The sequence below is a fragment of the Labrus mixtus genome, chromosome 9 (genome assembly GCF_963584025.1).
Source record: "Labrus mixtus chromosome 9, fLabMix1.1, whole genome shotgun sequence".
NCBI lineage: Eukaryota > Metazoa > Chordata > Actinopteri > Labriformes > Labridae > Labrus > Labrus mixtus.
In genome coordinates this window covers 12,525,529-12,546,619 of record NC_083620.1, presented here as the reverse complement: position 1 = coordinate 12,546,619, position 21,091 = coordinate 12,525,529, and the positions used below count along the sequence as shown (strand labels likewise).

Sequence of the window (21,091 nt, the reverse complement as noted above, 5' to 3'; positions counted from 1 at the left end):
GTTTTTTTTTTTTTTTTATAGCTGAATCATTCTTTTAACTATGTTTTTTGTAAAAAAATAAATGTGTAAACTTGTAAATAACAAGACATTTGTTGTTTATAGGCAGTGATGCTAAATAGATGGCCCAGGAGATATTTACATAACCAAGTTTAAAGTAACATTTTGTCTTCAATGGTAATGCTATATGAAAGGAAAATATTGTCTGTTATGTCATTATCTGGTATCAATCCTGTTAAACTATCAGTATGGGTGTCCTGCAGTGTGGATCTGTACACATTCTCTTTATATCCTCACTTTTTTTTTATGCCAACTCGACATAAACTTTGAATCCTTAGTGACTGTTTGGCTATTGGCTAGCGTGTGAAAGTTTATCCCCTATGCCTTGGTCACGTAGATACAGCAGAGGAAGCTCAACTCACATGTTATAACAAGCTAAGAGGGAAAGCACCTGCCTGAAAAACGAGAGAAACACTGGAAGTGAGTTGTGCATCTAGCCTTAATATCTGAATAGGTAGAATTGTTTCATTTGACTTCCACGCCAATATGTCTAAATCAATACATGAACACTTGTTCAGTTTATCTTAACCAACCTTTGTAAGTCGTTTACTGCTGCTCATATGCTAGATTGAAAGTAAAACAACAACGTTTGTGTTCGTTTTTCTTGTTTGTACACATGCATGTGCGTCGAGGTGCGCGCGCAATGGGTATATCTGTGTCCTTGCCTACGTCGTGCAGCTCATTACGTTTGATCCACGCGGGGCTCCTGAGCCTGCACTCGGCACTTGGCGAACGGACGCGCAGGGCACGAAGAGGACTTCGCTTGCTGCTGCAACTGCTGCTGCCTGGGGTTTTTGCAGGTTTCGGATCGTCACTCTCCTCTCTCAGTCACGGTGAAACAGTCCTGGATTTCTTCAGTGCTCAGTTTGGGATGCGCATCTGGACCGGAGAGTGGCCCGGGGACAATTACGCGTCGAGGCGCTGCGCTGTACCTCTCCCTGCTCCCCCTGCCCCCACACAGGAATAATCGCAACGTTTTAGGATAGTTTGTCTATTTTTGACGGAATGGCAGGCGAAAAGTGCCTTCTGAAAACACCAAGGTAAGAGGTTTACGCGTATTATCATGGGATATAAAAGAGACACAACATCGATGAGCATAGGCGCATATTACCAAACAAAAACAGATGTCTCATTCCGTACATAAATCATATACGTGATTTTCAGAGTACTTTGTCATGGTATTGTTGCACATTTGTTGCAAGGAGCAACATTTTACACAAGGAGTTGCTGTTATTGGTGTGAAAACAGTTTATTTCGACACAAGCAGTGAGATCATTGGAGTCTAGTGTGCATGCATTTAATATTGTTTTGAATCGAAGCGTAGTGATTATTTTCACAGGATAAAGTGTGTCAGTGTGTGTTTTAGCATTGTAAAAAAAACGCACTAAAATCCACGCAGAGTGGTGCAGTAAAGCCGCTTTCACAGTCGACTGTCAGCGCTCGTGCAGTAAACAAGATGTCTCAGCTTGGCTGATAGACATGTGCGGCATTAAAAAGTGCTATAAGCAGTCTCTTTGAAAAATGAAATGATTTATTTTCCCACTTTAGTATATTTCTTAAAAATCTTCTTTTTTTCCTCCGGGATAATTGACAAAACTAGAGCTTTCATCAAAGGTTTCTGCAGTCTTCAGGACTTAAACTTGCTTAATTGATTATTTTGCGCAGCTGTACGATTACTAAAGCAATGAATTCCGAAGGCTACCGCCTGAAGTTGCCTGATTGTTCACTATTCCACTTGCCTTCAAGTCTGGCGAAAGCCTCAACCACACAATCTGCCACAGTGAATTACAACTGCAGACCGGGGGCCGTCCTTGAAAGCCAGACATTTCAGGGGTTAATTGTGCCCTCACATCTGGGGGATGCCTGCTGGATACCTGGCGCCCCGGAGCACGAGAGCGCACCAATCAGTCAATCATCGGTGTGTCGTGATGGACAAAAACGCAAAGATAAAAAAAAAAAAAAAAGGAGGTCGTGCGTGACAAATCTATCCCATTGGTCATTTTCAGATGTCTGAGAAAATTACTCAACATTTGCATGAAGACCATGAACGCACACGGTCCATGGAGCTTCTGTTTTACAGGGTTTTTTTCACCTCATTTTTTACAGTGTCGTTCAATTCCAATTTTCTGCATGGATCCAATATATTCACTGCAGAATCGTGTGTGTGTGTGTGTGTGTGTGTGTGTGTGTGTGTGTGTGTGTGTGTGTGTGTGTGTGTGTGTGTGTGTGTGTGTGTGTGTGTGTGTGTGTGTTGAATGGATGTTTTGATGTGTGCCTGCAGACAGCAGCAGCCTATTTAAAGCACATCATATCCACTTATCGCCACTGCTCATTTTTTTTTTGTACATCTAACTATTCACACTACAAACTGATTCTTCCTGTGACACCCATTATTAACATCGTGCACGTTCATTAACTGCAAATAGATCTCATGTGATCCCTCAGGGCTGTCAGATGAAATGTTTTTAATTTGCTTTGAAATATGTGGATTACTGGAAAATAAAAACAGCTGCTCCTATTTAAATATGCATCCCAAGCGTCTTTATTTTGTAAATTGATCCTCATTAATGCCATTCCAGATAAGCTTCGATTTGGCTTATCTCAGTGAAAGCATGCATACAGGATAATGACGCCTTCCTTGGATTTTTGAGTTTGTAGTGTTCTGTTTAGGCTCGCTGTAGTCTGACCCACATTCCCATCACTTCAGATTGTTACCTTTTGGCTAGTGTGCAATTTGAGGGTCACATGTTGTTTATCCCTGTATGTCCTGCTGCCGAAGTCAAATTTCATGATTTGAAAAATTAGCCATGAACCTTTGACATTTGATGCTAAAATGCATATAGAAGGCACGTGTGATAATTTCTTGTACAGAGAGACAGGCCGAGGGGCATTTCCTAAGAACTTCATCTCATAATGGGTCAAAATAGCAGTTCAAGAGTTTAAACTTCACAGAAATCCCTAAAGAAACTTTGCTACATTGGTTCCTTGTGAATAATAACGTGATTAAAAGTTCTTGACATTAAATGACCAACAAAAAGAACTCTTTGCATCCAATTAATGCTGAGGTCCCTTTGGCTGCCCATGAACTGGTACATGCATTTTCTTAATTCCAGCTGCGGCATAAGAAGCCGCTCTGACCTTGCCATGCTTTCATGGTAATAATCTAGGAATGAACTATTCAACTCAGCTTATCCAAATGACTACGCTATCTGACAATGGCTGTCCAGTACATTTTATTGGAATAGTGCCACAGCTGTATAGTTTGAACAAATGTGACAGGCGATATGGCTTCTCCAGTCAGCGCAGAGATGAAACATCCAAACTGACCCATGAGTTTTTTTTATAGATCAGGGAGGTGTTGAACCATTGACGAAAACTTGCTCTGACAAAGTCAACTCTGTGCCCTCTTTCCTTGTAGTAACTTCCAGTCGTCTGCCATGTTTGAAGGCTCGGAGTCTGTTGACTTGGAGGGAGGCAGCACAGAGAGCACCCTGGCCTCGTCCATCAGCGCCTGCAAGAAGGTAAAAACACAAAACAAACAAAGAGGAGAAACCATCTGTGTGTGTGTGTGTGTGTGTGTGTGTGTGTGTGTGTGTGTGTGTGTGTGTGTGTGTGTGTGTGTGTGTGTGTGTGTGTGTGTGTGTGTGTGTGTGTGTGTGTGTGTGTGTGTGTGTGTGTGTGTGTGTATTGTGCGACCTCTTGTCATCTGCCTCTTCTTTTCGTCTTTTTCTGTCTTTATGTGCACCTGTCCATCATATCTGTCTCCACCTGTTATCTGTTTGTGTGATTCCAGCAGCGCAGTGCAGTGATTTTCATTTCCTCCACCGGGGTGCCTGTGACACCCAGGGGTGGTTTAATAAGAGGAACAGCCAGGCCCTCAGGTCAGCCCAGTAGATTTATCATCTCTCAGCATCGAAGAGACAGGAGGGGAATTCATACAGCTCTGTTGGCTGAGGTGGAGCCTAGATTGAATTTCTTAAAAAAAAAAATATGTGTTTGTGTTTCCCTTTCTGTGTGTGTGTGTGTATCACCACACACAGGGTTTGCTTCTAACTAGCTTATTGCTTATATATTTAACGGATTTCCCCGACACTGTCCTGTTAGGTGAAGTCTTTGTTATATATAGTGTCTGTGCTCTACTGACCTGTGCCTGCAGCCTATGCTTGAATCAGCTGAGTCTACGTCACCTTTACCTGGCTGAAGGCCTTGCACAGATGGCCTTTTCCTCAGGGTGCAGGCATGAGGGGGCATAATGTGTCACTAAAAATACACAGTGAGAACTGACACCCAGTATCTGTCTTATGTCAGAGGATTGAAGTACAATTCTGATAAAAGCATGAACATTTAATCATCATCACACCATGCTTTTGTCTGCTTCTTTAATTAATTAATAAATTAAAGTACAGTTTTTGAGATAAGATATTAATACCTTTTGTTCAAACTTTAGGACTGTGATTGGTGCTGGAATCTGGAAGGGAATCTGTGATTTCTCACTTGTTAATTAATTGGCCTTCTAATTTAGTGCTTATTAAAACAGCAAAGTCAAAAGGTCATGACAAACGAGTGACATCAGTCAGTGGTACAAAGACAGCTCTATAACTGTAGGTCATTAAAGTGTCCCTTCAGGGGGTAGACAATAACTGATATACCGTGTACAGTCTCCTTAGCTGTCATATTATTGATCCGGTGTCACGGACACTTAACCTGAAATAAAGGTCCTTGGGAAAGGTCAACACAGAGGCAGGGGGATGAAAGTGAAGGGGTGACTAAGTCAGAGTCTGCGGGTGTCTCTGTGTTTTGTGATTTTTGGTGCTGCTGTACCTGAAGAAGGGTTTATCTGTGTTCTGCAGGTGCTGTGCAGCAACAGCGTGCTGGACTCGCCCGAGTATTGGCTGAGGAACGAGAAAGCTCTGTGCAGACTGGGCCTGCTGGACGACGACGCAGAGGGCAGCTGCACCATGGTGAGTAGCACGCTGTGGATGATGAAACACAAATAACCTGGACCAAGTCTTCAGGCTAACGTTTTTGAAGCTGAAGGAAGCAAGTTTGTGGCCTTAAATGACAGCGAGCTAACAGCTGAACCCTTTCTCTCTCTTTTTAGTCTGCCTCCTCTGTGTTGCTTGTGGGCATGGAGATGGTGGAAAAGGTGTTTTCATGGCAATTTTCTGGTGTTCACCTACTGCTTTGTAGTAAGCAGTTCTTGTTGTCAAGGTTTGATATGTCAAATCTTTTGTGTTACTGTAAGATAAAATATGGTGATTCAGGTAAATGCAATGAATGCATTACTCATGATTCAGTAAGATATTGTTCTTTTTTACCCTTTCCCTAAAAGACTTACAGTGAAGTTAAAATGTCACTCTTTTATCATTCATTGTATCCTCTCGAGACATTATTTTAATGAGTTGGTATACTGGCTGAGAGTCAGGAATGAATGAATGAAAGGAAGGATTTGGCGTGTATTTGGGGGGTACTTGAAAAATAGTTCAAATGTATTTATTTATCTCAAATTGACTTTTCATCCTAGGGCATTGCGGCAGATTTTCTTGGAGTAGATATTTCAACAGTGACAATCACAGCAAGATTGTTAAAAGCTCAAATTGCATTTGAGGAAAAATATATATTTATGCGTTTTCATTTCTGCTGTATCACAAACCCTCAGTAGTTGACTCTTTCTTTGGATTAACAGGACAACCCTCTTGCTAGACTAAAGTTTATAATTTGCAACAGGACATGTTCAGGCTGTCCTTGGATTCTGTTCAGTACACTTAGCAGAAAAAGAAATCTTGAAACGCCATGGCAAAAATGATGAATGTTATTTGGGTTGCTTAAAGAGACAGACTGTTTCAGATATTCTGATGAGACCACCACAGAGCTTTTGCCTATTGTCTTATTTCTGCATATTGTAATATAGTTACAGTGTAGTTTGAGTTACAGACTTGATGATCACGGATTCTCACAATTTACGATAACTCCACTCATTTTCAGCATCTTTTAATGTTTATTTTTCTTTGATGTTGTTATTGATTATGTAATTTGCGTGGCCTATTGAACGTTTTAAGTCGTGGAAATCAATGACAGCATGCTAATTGGCTTATAAAAAACACAGTCAGGCATGGTGTTGGAACTAAAAAGAAGGGTAACACCATTCAAATACTGGAAACAGAATGTGTTTGGATTACTAGGGACATTGTTGGGGGTTTAAGCAAGCAAGAGTGTGAGATTGTAAAAAAAAAAAAACACATCTTCAGAGGAAGCAAACAGAAAAAAAAGCTTTTAGCTGCAGAGGACGCACATTCTTAATCCCCTCTGTCACCCAATTCTGACGTGTCACCTTTGATCACTCATTCAGTTGAAATTGCAAGTTGAGCATGAATTGCATTCAGGATTTACATCTGTCAGCGGCTCAAAGGCAGGCTTTTGTTGGGAGGGAAAACAGGTACCGTACTTGATTCTTAGAGTGCATTAAGTCCATTTTACCACCGGCATTGAGTTCTGTAAATAGCTTCAACACTGCATGAATATCTACAGCTGTATCTCTTACTTCCCTCTTTATACATTTGGACACTGAACTGCACAATCCTTGAGCCATGACCTAGAAATGACCTGTTTGTTGGAAGATGACATCAACGCTACCGTAGGCTCAGAGCCCAACCACTGTACCAGTAGCTAGGATTGTAAACTCCATATGACAAAAACAGATTGCATTATAAATTAGCTTCACAGCATCACATGCATCACAGTGATTTGAATGGCAGTGAGGCCAGTCTTACAGATATGGATAATCTCTTTGAGGAAACACAAGTGACATGTTAGCAGTGCGGCTTTAAAGATAGCAATCACTCAAATCACTGGAATCTGAAGCATAAGGTTACGGTCCCCTTGGGATCAATTTAAGCAACCATCAATAAGTCGAATTTTAATTGAATTTGCCAAATAAAAACAAAATGTATCATCTGCTCACAAGTCTCAGCTGGTTGAGTTTGGTGATGATTTGAAGTTAGCATTCTACTGTGCTAAACTTGGATTGTGAACATGTCTAACATTGAACAGCTAAATATTCACAATAGCATTGAAGTGATGAGGATCAACTGATCATCACATTTAAATACATAGCTCAAAGTGATTGAAAAGTTAACTCATGCCTTTGTATTGTCCCCCGGGGACAAATGCAGTTTTCTGAATTGAATTGATGATAATCCATGTATAAATCAGGTCTAGCCCATGGTGCAGTGATGGTGCCCTTGACAAAAAATAGTTTTGGAAGGGGGGGCAGTTTGTACGAGGTGAGACACAAGCTCTAGCATCAACGTGGCTTAGTCTCAGCAAAGGACAATGATTTATCTATAAAAGTTGAAGGACATGTCAGATGTATGGAGAGAAGACGTAAAGCATGATATGGGGGAGCTTGTTTCTATTGTAGTATGTTTCCTAGGTCATACTCTTTGTTCCTCAACCAAATGTCCTCTTAATGTAGCAAGGAAACCTTTAACGGGGGTTTTATATTTTCTGCCATGTTTTGACCTGAAATCGAATGTGTATTGTATTTTTCCCTTGGTTATTGTGTCTCGGTCACTTCTTGAAAACCAGGTTGAGTGGGTTTTAATGCCCTTGAAACAGCATTTGAAGCATCAATGCCTTTTGTTCCTTTGCAGTTCGTACTGTGGAGATAGCCTTTACCAAACCCTCACAAAATAGCTGAAAATAGGTGCGTGGTAAGACCTTTTCCTGCTGTTTAAATGGCCGTAGAGTCAAAGTGATACTAATTCTTTCTCACTTCTTAGCACAATGTTTTGTTTAAAGGCTTTATATGCGATTTTTTTGATCCAGCAGATGTTGCCCTTGAGCACCAGTATGAATGTCAACATACAGAAAAAAAACTCTGAAAACATCACAGGCGGTGGGACTCGGGTGTTACACTCATTGTAGACAGTCATGACTCACAGAGTTATTTTCAGAGGATATACTTGATTTCTATTACATTTAAGTGTGAAAAATCGCATATAAAGCATTTAAGAGGCCAACATCAATACTTAGGAATTTTAACATGGTGATTACAGTTCATTGAACCACTATTTTCAAGCGTTCTGCGCATGCGTGAGAGGCAATATCTCCATGCCAGCAGGCGGCGGTAGTCTGTAATCGTCATTCCAAAAAGGGGAAACCGGAAAAGAACAAGGAAGAACGCGGATAATTAAACCGTTGTTGTGATACTAGAAGACAATTTTCTCATGGCTGTCGCTCAACACTCGTAAAATTGTTACTTCTAATCTAGAATAATGTCTGATAAAAAGTTGAAAATGGCACTGGCGTTGTCAGCCCTTGGTCTTTTATTAGTGGAACAAGAATGGAAGAGGCGCTTCCGTATTTCTTCTCATGCACTGGTTCTCCTGTTTCGCTTAGCTGAACAGCCAATCAGAGAGATTCCTACCCCAAACCGCGACGGCTCACGTTGATTCAACATGTAGCGATGGAGCTGGACACACCGCAAAAACTAGGGGGGCGTCTCTTACTGTCGTCTTATACAAAGTAAATATTACCACAGTAGGTGTTTTGACTTTTTTTTTTTCCTCCATTTTTTTCTTCCTGAAAAATGCCTCAAGTGTTTGGTAATCATTGCCAAGGTAACAGGGATAACAGTAATTTAGCAAAGAGCATCGTTCTCACACACTCATGTCACACCTTGTAAGTGCGAGGAGACGTGTGCTGAATTGAATGTCCCTCAAAACCCCCAGACAGCAGCTGTGTTATGTAGGACAAGATGCACACAGGAATCAAACACATTTATGAGAGTTATATCAGAGGGATTCTTTTTTTCAGAATAATTATACATTTAATGCAGCATATCACGGATTGTTGAAGGTTAAACAGCCTGCACATTGGACCAACATGCCCTGTTGATCATCTGATAGAATTCCAGGAAGATTTACTCATTGCAACACAACACATTCATATTTTTTACTTGAAAATCTGATTAAAAGACTGCCAAGTAGAAAACAAAGACATCACCTGTTCCTTCCTTGTTTGTGCAGAACAATCCGTTTCTCCTCGAGCTCCTACCTGAATCTGTGATTATGCAAACAGTTCTATCCTCATTGTTCTCTTGTGAATGGAAAAAAAAAACATTTCATCCTCACTGTTTAGTTTAAATGAGACAATGGCTGTTTATTTTCTTCACTCTTGTCTGTTTTCTAAGACTCAGGAAGCACTTTTATGTGAGTGCAAACAGATGCAGCCAGTCCGCTTACAGCGTCACTCTCTGCCTCTGAAGTGACAGATTACTCATCTGACTCTCGATTCTCTGTTTGGGTCTTCCACGCTTTCCCGTGGCCAATCAATCAAGCGAGCAGAAGCTTATGATTAATGACACTTGGTGGGAAATAAATTCTGAACTGGGAGATAGAAAGGAGGCAAGAGTGTTGAAAACAGAACAGGGGGAAAGATGTGTTGACAATGCATGCCGGTCTAAACAGAAGGCAAACAATGTCCACCAAAATATTCACACGATCACTGGACCCTTTAATAGAGCAAAGTCACACACCATGAAGACACATTTGATTTGTTTTGTTCTTGTTGGATTTGATTCACAAAAGCTAAAATAGTGAAGTATTTCATGAAGTTTAGGGGGGCAAACTCTGATTACACTGGAAACAAACTGTACTGAGATCTATGTATTACGAATCTATTAATGACATTTACAAAAATAGGTCTATTATGTTTGGTTTTCTAAGATGATTAAATTTATGAGTTTAAAAAATCTGAGTTTGGGAACAGGATTAGTCCATGAACACAGAAGGCTAAAATGAACTGTAAGAGCTAAATAAAAGATAAAAACATAACATCTGCTATATCTGGCTCTGTCAAACACCTCTGGCTGCATCGTGTTGGCACCTTTGATCACTCACCCATGTTTTAATGCATGAAGTTACACAGAAGTGTCATGCTGCCGTGATAGTCACACCGCATTTCTTGACAGCCCTCAAGATATTTTGACAGGGTGTGTATTTTGAAAAGGCAATGTTGTTGCGCATCTTATTTACATGTTGAATTTCCTGTTCCACTTATCAATGTGTTTATCAGAGCATATTACACTCTTGCATGAAACAAAAAAAAATGTACCTGAAAAGGTGAAGAGCAAAAGGCCAGAGTCTAGAAATAAACTCCATCCTAGCAGTTGCTGAATTTTTCAAATGTAGAATCCCCATGTTCATTATTCTTGCTATGTCTTCCTGCTTTGAACATTTACACCCCAGAGGAGATTGATCCATTCATCACCCAATTCAAACACTTCACACTGAGGTCGTGTGTAGTGTCCTCAGCTGTCCCCTTTAAGGCCTGGAGCGAAGGGAGAATAGAATAAATACATGGTCAGCTGTAGCAGGAGCCCTGACTTACAAAAGGATCAGAGCAAGAAGTTGAAACTTTGTTTAATCCATAAGCTCAAATTCTCCTCTTCCCCTTTTTGACACAAGACCTTCCATTTACTTAAGACTGTCCATTTGAAATGCTAAGGAACGCCGGTCCTTCGTTGGACGGGTGAGTCGTGCTCAAAACAAGTGATCCACATCTGAATATTAAACAGATTATGAACAAAGGCAAAGTGTATGGGTGGTGCTACAGCACAGTGGATATTAAACCAGAGACATTGCATTTGCACAAGTATACCTAACCATGGGGTGGCTGTGGCTCAGTGGTAGAGGTAGTCATCTCTAAAACGTAAGGGCAGGGTTTGATTGCCAGCTCCTGCAGACACATGTCAGATGCAAGACATGTAAGTCTTGTTGCCCCCACTGCCTATTCAACAGTATAAATTGTGTATGAATGGAATAAGTTAATACTGATGGACACATTAAACAGCAACCTCTGCCATCAATGTGTGAATAGAGCCCCATTTCCACCAAGCAGTCCGGTTTGGTTCAGTACAGTTCGGTACGGTAAACCCTGAACTTGCTTGTGTTTCCACAACCTTACCCTTATTTGGTAAGCGGAGTGTAAGCTGGTTGACAATAGTCACGTCAGCTAAGAAATAGTGTGACATCATAGCAGCCCAACACAGTGTAGCCCGCTATTAATTAAGTTCAACGAAGAATAAGAACGGGACAGAGTACTTTAAGGTTGGATCGGTACCCTTGACATCCCAACAGAAGGGTACCAAAAAAGTAGGAAGGTACTGATCCCTCATTTTGGTACCATTCTCAACGTTTGACGGTGGAAACACCAATAAATGGGTACCGTACCGAGCCAAACTGAACCGGACTGCTTGGTGGAAACGGGGCTTAAGTGTGAATGGGTACAGTAGGTGTGGCCTGCAGTGTAAAAGTGCTTTGAGTAGAAGACTAGAGCGCTATACAAGCTACATTTTTCCATTTACTATAGTGCAAATTACCAGACAGGTGTAAAATGGATTAAATGATACCATAAACTAACTGCCATGCATTTAAAACTAGGGCTTCTGAGGCCCCTGTACGTCAAGGTCTAAAAGACCTTGTCAGACTTTCCTGAGTGACACCTTACTAAGTGCAGATGAGCTCTTGCTGGTGCACTGTAGTCCAAGTTGTCAGACAGTGTTCTTAAGCAAATCTTACTCAAGATAACATAAAAACAAAAAAACGGCAATTGATTAACACACCTAATTACGAGCTTATAAGTGGTAGAATTATCTTTTCCGACTGTTTCTTGGGGTATTCGGAATTGGTATTTTTAGAGGTCTTGGTCTCATCTCAGAATCATGAGCATTTTTACTCAGTCTTCTTTCGGCGTCTTACTAGGTGGACTCCGTACTTTAAATCAAGACCAGTCAAGACCACCACTGATAGGCTATTTTTCCACATGATCACTGTGACTAGCCTTTCTAAAAGACAAAAATCTTGGTTATGGCCACAATCTTCCCAGTGTTCAGGCCAAAGTGAGTGACACTTGGTCTTGTCTGAGTCTCGAAGCACTCTGGTCTTGGGTATGTCTTGGTCTCAGTTAGTGTGGTCTTGACTACAGCACTAATTTCTACTAATGCTGCTGTCATTTGCAGAATTGAACACTGACTGTCCATTTACTGTCCAACTGGCTGAAGTTTGATTGTTGTTGAAGATGATGTAATGTGATTGGTGAACATGACCTCTGGAGTCCTATTCATAGATTTTCAGAGGTTTAGGAGGTTTCAAGAGCACATAGTTTTCTCTGGAAAAAGGGACATTTGTTGCACTAAAAAGTGTGACATCCAATCAGGATTTTTTAGAACGTGTATAAAAGCAAGTGTTAAGTTTCCCTTTAAACAAGAATGTCTACTTTCATACTCCTCTGAAGATTAAACAAGAACATATTAAGATGATAACACTTGGCATTTAAACCCTTGTGATGAAAACACATCTTAGCACGTCTCCGAGTGTGAAAACAACACATTACAATTCATCCATTTCAAAGATAAAGAAACTGCTGATTGCAGTTTTCATCATGGTCCTCTTGGAGTTTTTTTTTTTGTTCTCTTGCATAAACCTTTTTAACATTTCTCTGCACATTTTCTTGATCAAATAATGAGCCTTTGGTGAATGCATGCATCATTTGAATAAAGAGATGCTGTGTGTCCCATTTTTAAACCTTTCCCATCACATATTATCATGTTCTGAGAAGGACTGCATCAGCTTCTTGATGTTCTCTTTAGCCCGGGGCTCCAAGCTTAGCAACTCTACGGCAAGACCTAATTGTGTGTGTGTGTGTGTGTGTGTGTGTGTGTGTGTGTGTGTGTGTGTGTGTGTGTGTGTGTGTGTGTGTGTGTGTGTGTGTGTGTGTGTGTGTGTGTGTGTGTGTGTGTGTGTGTGTGTGTGTGTGTGTGTGTGTGTGTGTGTGTGTGTGTGTGTGTGTGTGTGTGTGTGTGCGTGTGCGTGCGTGTCTGTGTACTGCACACTGTTTCTTCAGCAATATAAATGGAACAACTGTTGATAAAGAAGACGCTGTTTTCAAATCTGTATGCAAAGATGGTCCATCCTACAATATTTTGCTGTTAGTAGAAAAATAGTGGCAGATGAATAGGAAAGAGCTCGGAGTTTTAAAAAAGTGCAGCATGTGGACTTTCTTCATCCTGATTCGCTTCTTGACGTGCTAATGGTTTGCAGTTTATCAGCATGTATTGTATATTTTCAATGCTGACTAAAGCAACCACTGTGTGAAATCATCAGCATGTCTGTCTGGTCTGTACTCCAGCACAGTGCAGCTTTGGAGTTCTATAAAAAAATTCTAGTGGCATAGTCACAAAGCATTAATGTTGTCTACCCTTTCAACTGCATTTAAATAAGATAGAACTCAAAAAGAGTTAATATTGTCAATGTTGCAGCCACCGAGAAGATTCAAAACACTCTACAAATAGGGGTAGGATGAATGAATGAATTTGGAGCAGCATAACCTTTTCCACGAAGCACCAATAGAGTTAAGAGGAGGGATGTGGGGAATTTCACAAAATGAACCCAGGATATGAATGCTTAAATAAGCGGTATAACCCTATTATTTGTCATGACAGAGAAAAGGCAATAGTTAAAGAAATAAGGCAGACAGAAGGACGCAGAGCAGCAGCTGTGTGTGGGAGGATCAGAGTAGTAAGCAGAGATGGAGGACTTCTGAGAAGGAGTGAAGCTTTGATGGACAAGGGAGACTCAAATGTTTGTAAAGGTTTGCTGATCTGACCACGTCTGTGCACAGAACATTGTACTGCATTGTGCTTGGTATCTACCTAAGCTCTATTAGTGCATGTGTGAGTTTGCATGTGTGTGCATGTGTTTGTGTAGTAGTAGTAGAAAAGAAAGAATGCAATCTGCCTGCTCGGCAGTTTTGAATGGCCGAGGCTTAATGAGATTTTTTGGATAAATAAGTTGGGACAATTGAACCCTTGTGTGGGCATTGTTAGAGTCTCACACACACACACACACACACACACATATACACACACACTGTGCCTCTGACAATAAGCAAGCATACTGTGACTGATTGGTTCAACAATCATAACAACAAAACACAGAGTGGAATTCATTTCTTAAGCCACTGAAATATAGGTTTTGAGGCAATCAAAAGACCAGATGCCATTATTGCATTAATATTGAATGTTGTTTAACATTTAAAATGAATCTGGCTGAATTACACATACACACATTGCATTCAGTCCATCTCAAAGAAAGGGAAGAGAAGTTTGACAAAGCATTGACAAACCAAGCTCCAGTTAATCTCTTTTTCTGGAGATTTCAATTGTATCAGTATTGAAAAACTACATAACAGCTTCTGATGAAACAAGGACACCAGTGTGATAAGGTTATAAGCTGCACATCTAGATAGTGGGCAGTTAGAAGTAAGTAAAAGAACCTTGAGGGTGGGATTGTTTGGTTTTCTAACTTCTTTTTCTAAGGTCTGGAACATACTTCTGTCCAAGGTTAATCAAATCCAGAGAGAACATAAGCACAAAACTGCAGTATATAACCTCTGTATCCTATGGATTATGGAACTAAAATGCTGAGGTAAAGGGTAAAGCAAGTCCAGGTGCCCTTCATGCTTGCAGACGCAGAGAAACAATCATTAACATTTTTCTGAAGGTGAAAACTAAAACATGCTCTATTTCACTGCTGCAATAGCTCTCGTTGATGCCAATTCCAGAGGTCCTTCCTGTAAGGTTATTACTGTTCAGTCAATCAGTACAGGTGGTCAGAGTCACCCTGGGTTTACTCTGGTTGGCTAGGCCGATGTACCCAGCTGTAGATTAGTGATGGTTGAGCACCTAGTGAAGTGAGAAGATGTGGTGAGACACCCAGATCTCTCCTGCAGCCAGAGTCATGACACAACCTAGATATTTCATTCTTCAGAGAATTGCACATGCTGTTTTTACAAAATGTTTAAAATTATGTATGTAGGCGAATATATGCATGAGGTAGCAAAGCAGGAAGTATGACCTTGTACTGCTGCTACAGGTCACAGAAAAGGCAGTTTGGTTGGGTGGTTGTCATTAGTATTTGACTTTCCCAGCAGAGATGATGCTTTGTGTCCTGTCCAGTGGAGTACTTGCATTTTATCTCATTTCGTCAGTGTCTTTAGCACATTGTTTTGGTTTCCAACATGCAATCTTACTCTATCTGTTGGAACTTTGAGGCCATGTTTCTAGATGCAGCAGGAGGAAGGTTTTTTGGATAGCCAAAAAAGTTAGCGATTAGCTTGTGAATATAGAAGAGTATTAAGCAGCTGAAGAGCCTCATATTTCCCTCAGGAGTTGATGGAGCTGGAACGTATGAGATCTTACTCATAAGATGGAAATTAGCATTAGTCTTAATGAATGCCGATACACTTTATTAGGTGGATGTGTACAACAGGCAATTGTTTGCTAAGAAGTTCGCCTAAAGTGACTTATATTGTGACCACCCTGATAGATCACAGGTCCCGTTCACAGAGGCAGAGTCGTCACTGAAGGGTCGCACATACGACTTCAACCTGCGCTTGTTGCTGCATGTAATCAAATCTCTCTCCCACATCTGGTCTCTCCCCAGCATCTGTCTCAATTAACACAAAATGCAAATAATAATAACAAGTATTTTTCTGCCATTGTGTCTGCTGAAAAAAATCTGTACCGCAGATCTAATCAGGCAGTTGAAGTTGTCTAAAGTTTAAAAAAAGAAAGTAATAGTAGCATTCAATGACACATTACAGATTTTCTAACAGTGTTAGGATTGTCTTTAAGTCACCTGAAGTACTTATCAAGTTTCTCTCTTATCAGTATATCCTGACATTAAACATTAATTTCACTCTATATTTGTCTGTATTTTCTTCTCTTCTCTCCCCCATCTATATTCCTCTGCTGTTGTATACATGGTCAGTCCTTCAGAGGCAGTATGACGCAAGTGTGTGTTGTCTGTGAGAAACTGATGGAATCAGAGCATGTCCCTGGGCTCGTACCCACACAGTGACACAGAGATATGACTAGATGCTTCTTTGCATCCCATATTTAGAACAAATGCCTCTTGGCTTCCGCCGTCTGACAGGGTTAAATTGCTTTAACCCTTCTCAAAGTCAAAATTATTCATCGCCCGGATCGCTTTTCCTTCAAATGTGTTTTATCTGTGGGCGATGTGTCGTGAAGCAGTCGTGGTGTTGTCGCTGCCTTTCTGGGATGAGTTCCAATCAGTTCAAGTGTCTTATTAAGAATGGTTAATTAACTGTATGTATAAAGTTATTTTCTAGTCTAATGACCACTCAAAACACTGTTTCACTACATGTCACATTGACTCATTCACTCACAAATTCACACACTGATGTCAGAGGAGGCTATGTTAAGTCGCAGTATTAATTAATCCTGTTCATATACATTCACACACAGCTGGCTATGCCATCGGGGGCAATTTTGGGTTCAGTGCTATGCCAATTGAAAGTTTGACATATTGACTGCAGGAGCTGGGATTGAACTTCTAACCTCAGCTATGGTTCAGTTGTTAGAGTCGTCGTCGTCTCTGAACCGGAAGGTCGACGGTTTCGATCCCCAGGCTCCTGCAGCAACATGTCCCATGTGTCCTTGGGCAAGACACTTAACCCCGAATTGTTCCTGCTGCTTCGTCGGCTGCGTATGAATGTGTATGAACGCGAATAAATGGGATTAGTTACTTCTGATAGTATCACTACATAGCAACCACCGACATCAGTGTGTGAATGGGTAGGTGTGACATGTGATGTAAAAGCGCTTTGAGTAGTCAGAAGACTCAAAAAGCGCTATATAAGCTCAAGTCCATTTACCATTTAACCTTCAGGTTAAGAGAAGACTGACTCTACCAATGAGCCACAGCCGCCCAACATGACGTGATATGGACAGACATTGAAAACTGCATTTGTTCTGTATGCTGTTGCTATAGAAGCTATCAGATAAAGAGTCAAAGTTAATATCCCATGCATGTTGTCAGCAAGGGATACAATAATACTCCACTGAATGTCTAAAAACAGAATTTAAAGGCCATATTTTTTTTATCAAACAAGGGTCATCAAGTGGCAAAATCCAGCCATTGTCTTGGCTCGGTAAATGCTGGAGGATAATCTCAGCTTTCTGTGTTAGGAGGACTTGTTGATACAAAAGCTGCTAAATGTCAACCACATACACACTCACTTTACTAATGTGAACAACAGTCAGGCAATGAACAGACTATTCATCCCATTGCATATAATCACTGTTATTTAAAGAAAAAGGGGACAAAAGAGTCGGTCTAGTGTTTCTATAGGTTAACACAAGCAGTCTACAAAGGCAGTGGGGCTTCAGGATGACAATGGAAAACCTTTTTAAATGTCTGACTGCACTTCCATGTGGCACTTTTTGAATCACATTAGACTTAATAGTTTTGAAATATCATGTTTGACTGGAAGATACCAGATTGGAGGTTAAGGGGGAACTTTGCCTGCTCACATGACCACTTCAGCTGAAGGACATGTTAGCTCATTTCACTGTTTTCAAATGGAAGGAAACTATGCAAAGTGTAGCAGAATAACAGCCTTATTTCGAAATGTAAATATACTATTGACTGCGTCGGCATATTTATTTTTACCTTTTTAAAAATCTGCACCAAGAAAACAGTCAGGAAAAAAACATGATAGTAAAAGCAGAAAAACAGAAGAATATACATGGTTAATGTTGGCTTCTTTACCTTGATGTTACTTACTGAGAATAAATCCTGTGGAATACAACACATAAAATGAAAAAAAAAAGATGAAAACCATGGAAAATGTATTTTTAGAAGCACTGAGGCCGCTGAAGGGAAATGATGTCAAACACTGGTTTGTGTCAAGATGTGATTAAATGTAACAATATATATTTTTGACATGTCTAGAGAGGAGAGAAGAGGGGGCGATAGCAGCAGGCAGAGCAGATATGGAGCAGGTAGATGTAAAAAGGAGCCAGCAGGTTCCCACCTGTGCATGTTTTGAATTGAAAAGACTGAAACTGCCTCAGTGGCTCACATTACGACATGGTTTGATTAGAGAAGACAAGCATGCAAGGATTTTAACATGTTTTTTTTTAAATTCATGTACTCCTGAGTGAGATGGAAATACATCGCTCCTACAAAAAGCAACACAAAGTACCCTGCACATGCATGCACAGACTGAGTATGGCTGCTTCACCTCCAAATGCTGTATGTGTCAAGCTTTATCCGGTTAGCCACACAGGACTAACTCGGTCATGCCAACTTCGATCTGAGGCTGTGTGCAGTAGATTCAAAATGCAGCCGGTGGACTGACATGTAGACTCCATCGCACTCCATTACACCTGCAGCCGAAGGCGAAGGTGGATGACATGGGAAGAGGAGGAGGAAGAGAGAGTGTGACAGAGAAGGAGTGGAAATAGAGGAAGTGAAAAGCAGAAAAAGAGTGACAGGGACGGAAAGAAAATCATTACTGATTTACACCTGCTGCCAGCACTCCTGAGAGAACAAAAAAAGTATTTTTCAGAAAGGCCTTGAGTATGAGACATTGTCATACAGTGGTTATTCAGACACGACAGACAGCTGCTGTAGTTTTAAACGGTGAGTCGCTAATAGTGAAGCTATTCCTCGGTCGAGTTTTCAGGATTGGTGACAAAGAAATGGCAGTCTGGTAGACGTTGGAGTACCTGCACTATTTCAGCACTGTTACATCTGGATCTCTTTTTGCTCCTCTCCTGCTCAGCTATCATGCTATGATATATTCCAATAAATATTGCCAACCTAATGTTTTGTCATTTTCTTTTTTGTCTTTCTTAGATTTGTTTCGTAAACCGTGACCCTCAGAAAACGGACTATCGTGATGAGAAAAGCATTAAGGTGAGCACAATCCTCATCCGTTCTTTTCCAACTTTACAAGCCCCCTTTCTTTCAGACCACTTTTCATCCTCTATGAACTCTTTTTTCACCGTATTCATGTATTAACATTGACTCACTTAACATTGCATCAAAATCGGTTACCAGACATGGCGGTTTGCTTTAGTTTAGTTTATTTGCAGATTTAGTCGTCAGCGGTGGCAGTAATTAACAGTTAAAAAGCGTTTTGTGTGGCAAACAGAGAACACATGTTCAGTTTTTAGGTTACCCAAAGAAAATCTCTTTTTTTTTTTAAATCATTGAGCATTGTGTCCCTATGCTTGGCATGTCTCCTGCAGAAATTGGCATCAGTGTCTCCAGAGCTGCCAAAGCTTGTTGAATTACTGACTGTCCACCCGCCGAAAGAAAATGAGATCCTACTGCTTGGTGGCCTAGATGCATCAGACTCTTGCCAAACACACCCACACTCCCCCTCTCAGGTGAGTTTGCAGTGATGTCCTCTAAACCTTGCAAGGCTTTTCTGCCTTTGAATGAACTGGCCCGGAGTGTGAGGCAGCGAGTGCAAGCTGTTCTTTTGTACCACAATTTTGTGTGATTAGATTTGAACTTTTTGTGCTAGAAAAGAAATCCACTGTAGGATTTACAAACCTCTCCTCGTCTCCTGAGGCAAATAAACACGCGTCAGACAAACCCACTTTAGTAATTGAGAATATAGCACTCCTAATTACTGAGCAAAACATGAAAAAAACATGTCATTGTGCTTAAATGATGCATTTGTCTTTCATTTGTTCTCAGTTCCAAAAGTAAAAACATATTTTTTTAATTTTGATCGTATCAGAGCAGATCATATTGTACTGAATCCAATCAAACCAAAGTGTTCTATATTTAAATGAAATGTTCCTGAATCATATCTAAGCCTACATATAGAGATTTGGGTCAGCTCATCTTATAAAGTAGGGATGCATTGCCCTAATGTTGTTATTTGCTCTGACGTTCTACCATGTTTATTTATTCCAATGATAATTTTTGAAATTAAGTCAATCATTTACTGTTAAAATAAAACACAAAATTAAAATATCTTGCACTACACAGTGTTTTATCCATGGCGTCATGGCTGTGAGGATTCCCCAAAGGCAAATGATGTGGTAGGGCAAGTTGAACAATTGACAAAGCTGAACTTAGTCAAGTTTATTTATATAGCCCTTCACAGCTATAGTCATTGATCCTCTCAAAATTTGTTGACTCTTAATGCAACATTGAAAAAGCCACTATTAGAATCAATACACAGCCTGCACTGATAATTAAACTTGCATGAACTGGTCCAATAAGTTAATAGTGTATATGTAAGGAATAAAGAAATATATGTATGAGAGCTGAAAACACTCAGTGAGACAGGTTTATAAGTGTTCACACATAATGGTTGAGTTGTTATCCTCTCAGTGTTTCTGCATTATTGCTGTGTATTTTGTATGTGTGCATTAAATGTTTTTTTGTGTGTGCATATGCATAATAGGTATCTGTACATGTTCTATTTAGGTTGGCAAGCAGAGAAGTACAGGAGTGTGCCTGGTTCAGTGCTCAGGATTGAGATACTCCAACCAACCCAGCAACATTATTTTTGATATCAACAAGTTCCTGATTGGTCTGCAGTGGGGGAAGGAGCGTCAGCTTCAGCAGAGCCAAGCACCGCTGCAGCGGGTCGATGATGATACTAATCGCTCCATCTCATCCATAGAAGAAGACTTCCAGACAGCTTCAGAACACCTTGGTGATGACAGCGAGGATGACAGCTTCAGAAATGGTGAATCTCGTTATCTTGACCAAAGGGTTTTGTTTTTACATGTTTTTATGTGTGTGTATAGTCAGCATAACTTAATCTATTTGGATAGTTTCTTCAGTTCCTTATTACTGTAATTTCTACATTTAAAGCCGCATTCCAAAAATAATACGCAACCCTGCCAACTGTTGCTTGGGTCAATATGATGATCAAATGTATTTCTTTCTGCTGTTATGTGGGTGGTACAGCGGTGGTTGTAGTGTTGAGGCATAACTGGGTCATCTCTATGTCTGAGTCAATCTAGTTAGCATAACATTGGAAGTGATAGCTTTACTAAGACAGGAGCGTTTCAGTTTTAAACAGAAAAAAAGAAACTTCATCGCCAAGTCAGATACAACGTAAAGCAACATTTCTGAGCTTATAAAGATATTTAGGTATATAAAATGAATTAAGCATATTGAGTAGAATT

The 21,091-nt window shown here is 40.4% G+C and overlaps 1 protein-coding gene across 1 annotated transcript in view; it reads left to right on the top strand.

The window, feature by feature from the left end:
- Positions 1-749: 749 nt before the first annotated feature.
- sphkap (SPHK1 interactor, AKAP domain containing) overlaps positions 750-21,091 on the top strand; it is a 30,363-nt gene continuing 10,021 nt past the window's right edge. Inside the window, exons 1-6 of the mRNA XM_061046290.1 lie at positions 750-1,097; positions 3,476-3,578; positions 4,908-5,018; positions 18,789-18,848; positions 19,184-19,324; positions 20,382-20,646. Coding sequence (XP_060902273.1) covers positions 1,063-1,097; positions 3,476-3,578; positions 4,908-5,018; positions 18,789-18,848; positions 19,184-19,324; positions 20,382-20,646 — 715 coding nt within the window. The 5' untranslated portion in view covers positions 750-1,062. The remainder of the gene's footprint in view (positions 1,098-3,475; positions 3,579-4,907; positions 5,019-18,788; positions 18,849-19,183; positions 19,325-20,381; positions 20,647-21,091) is intronic.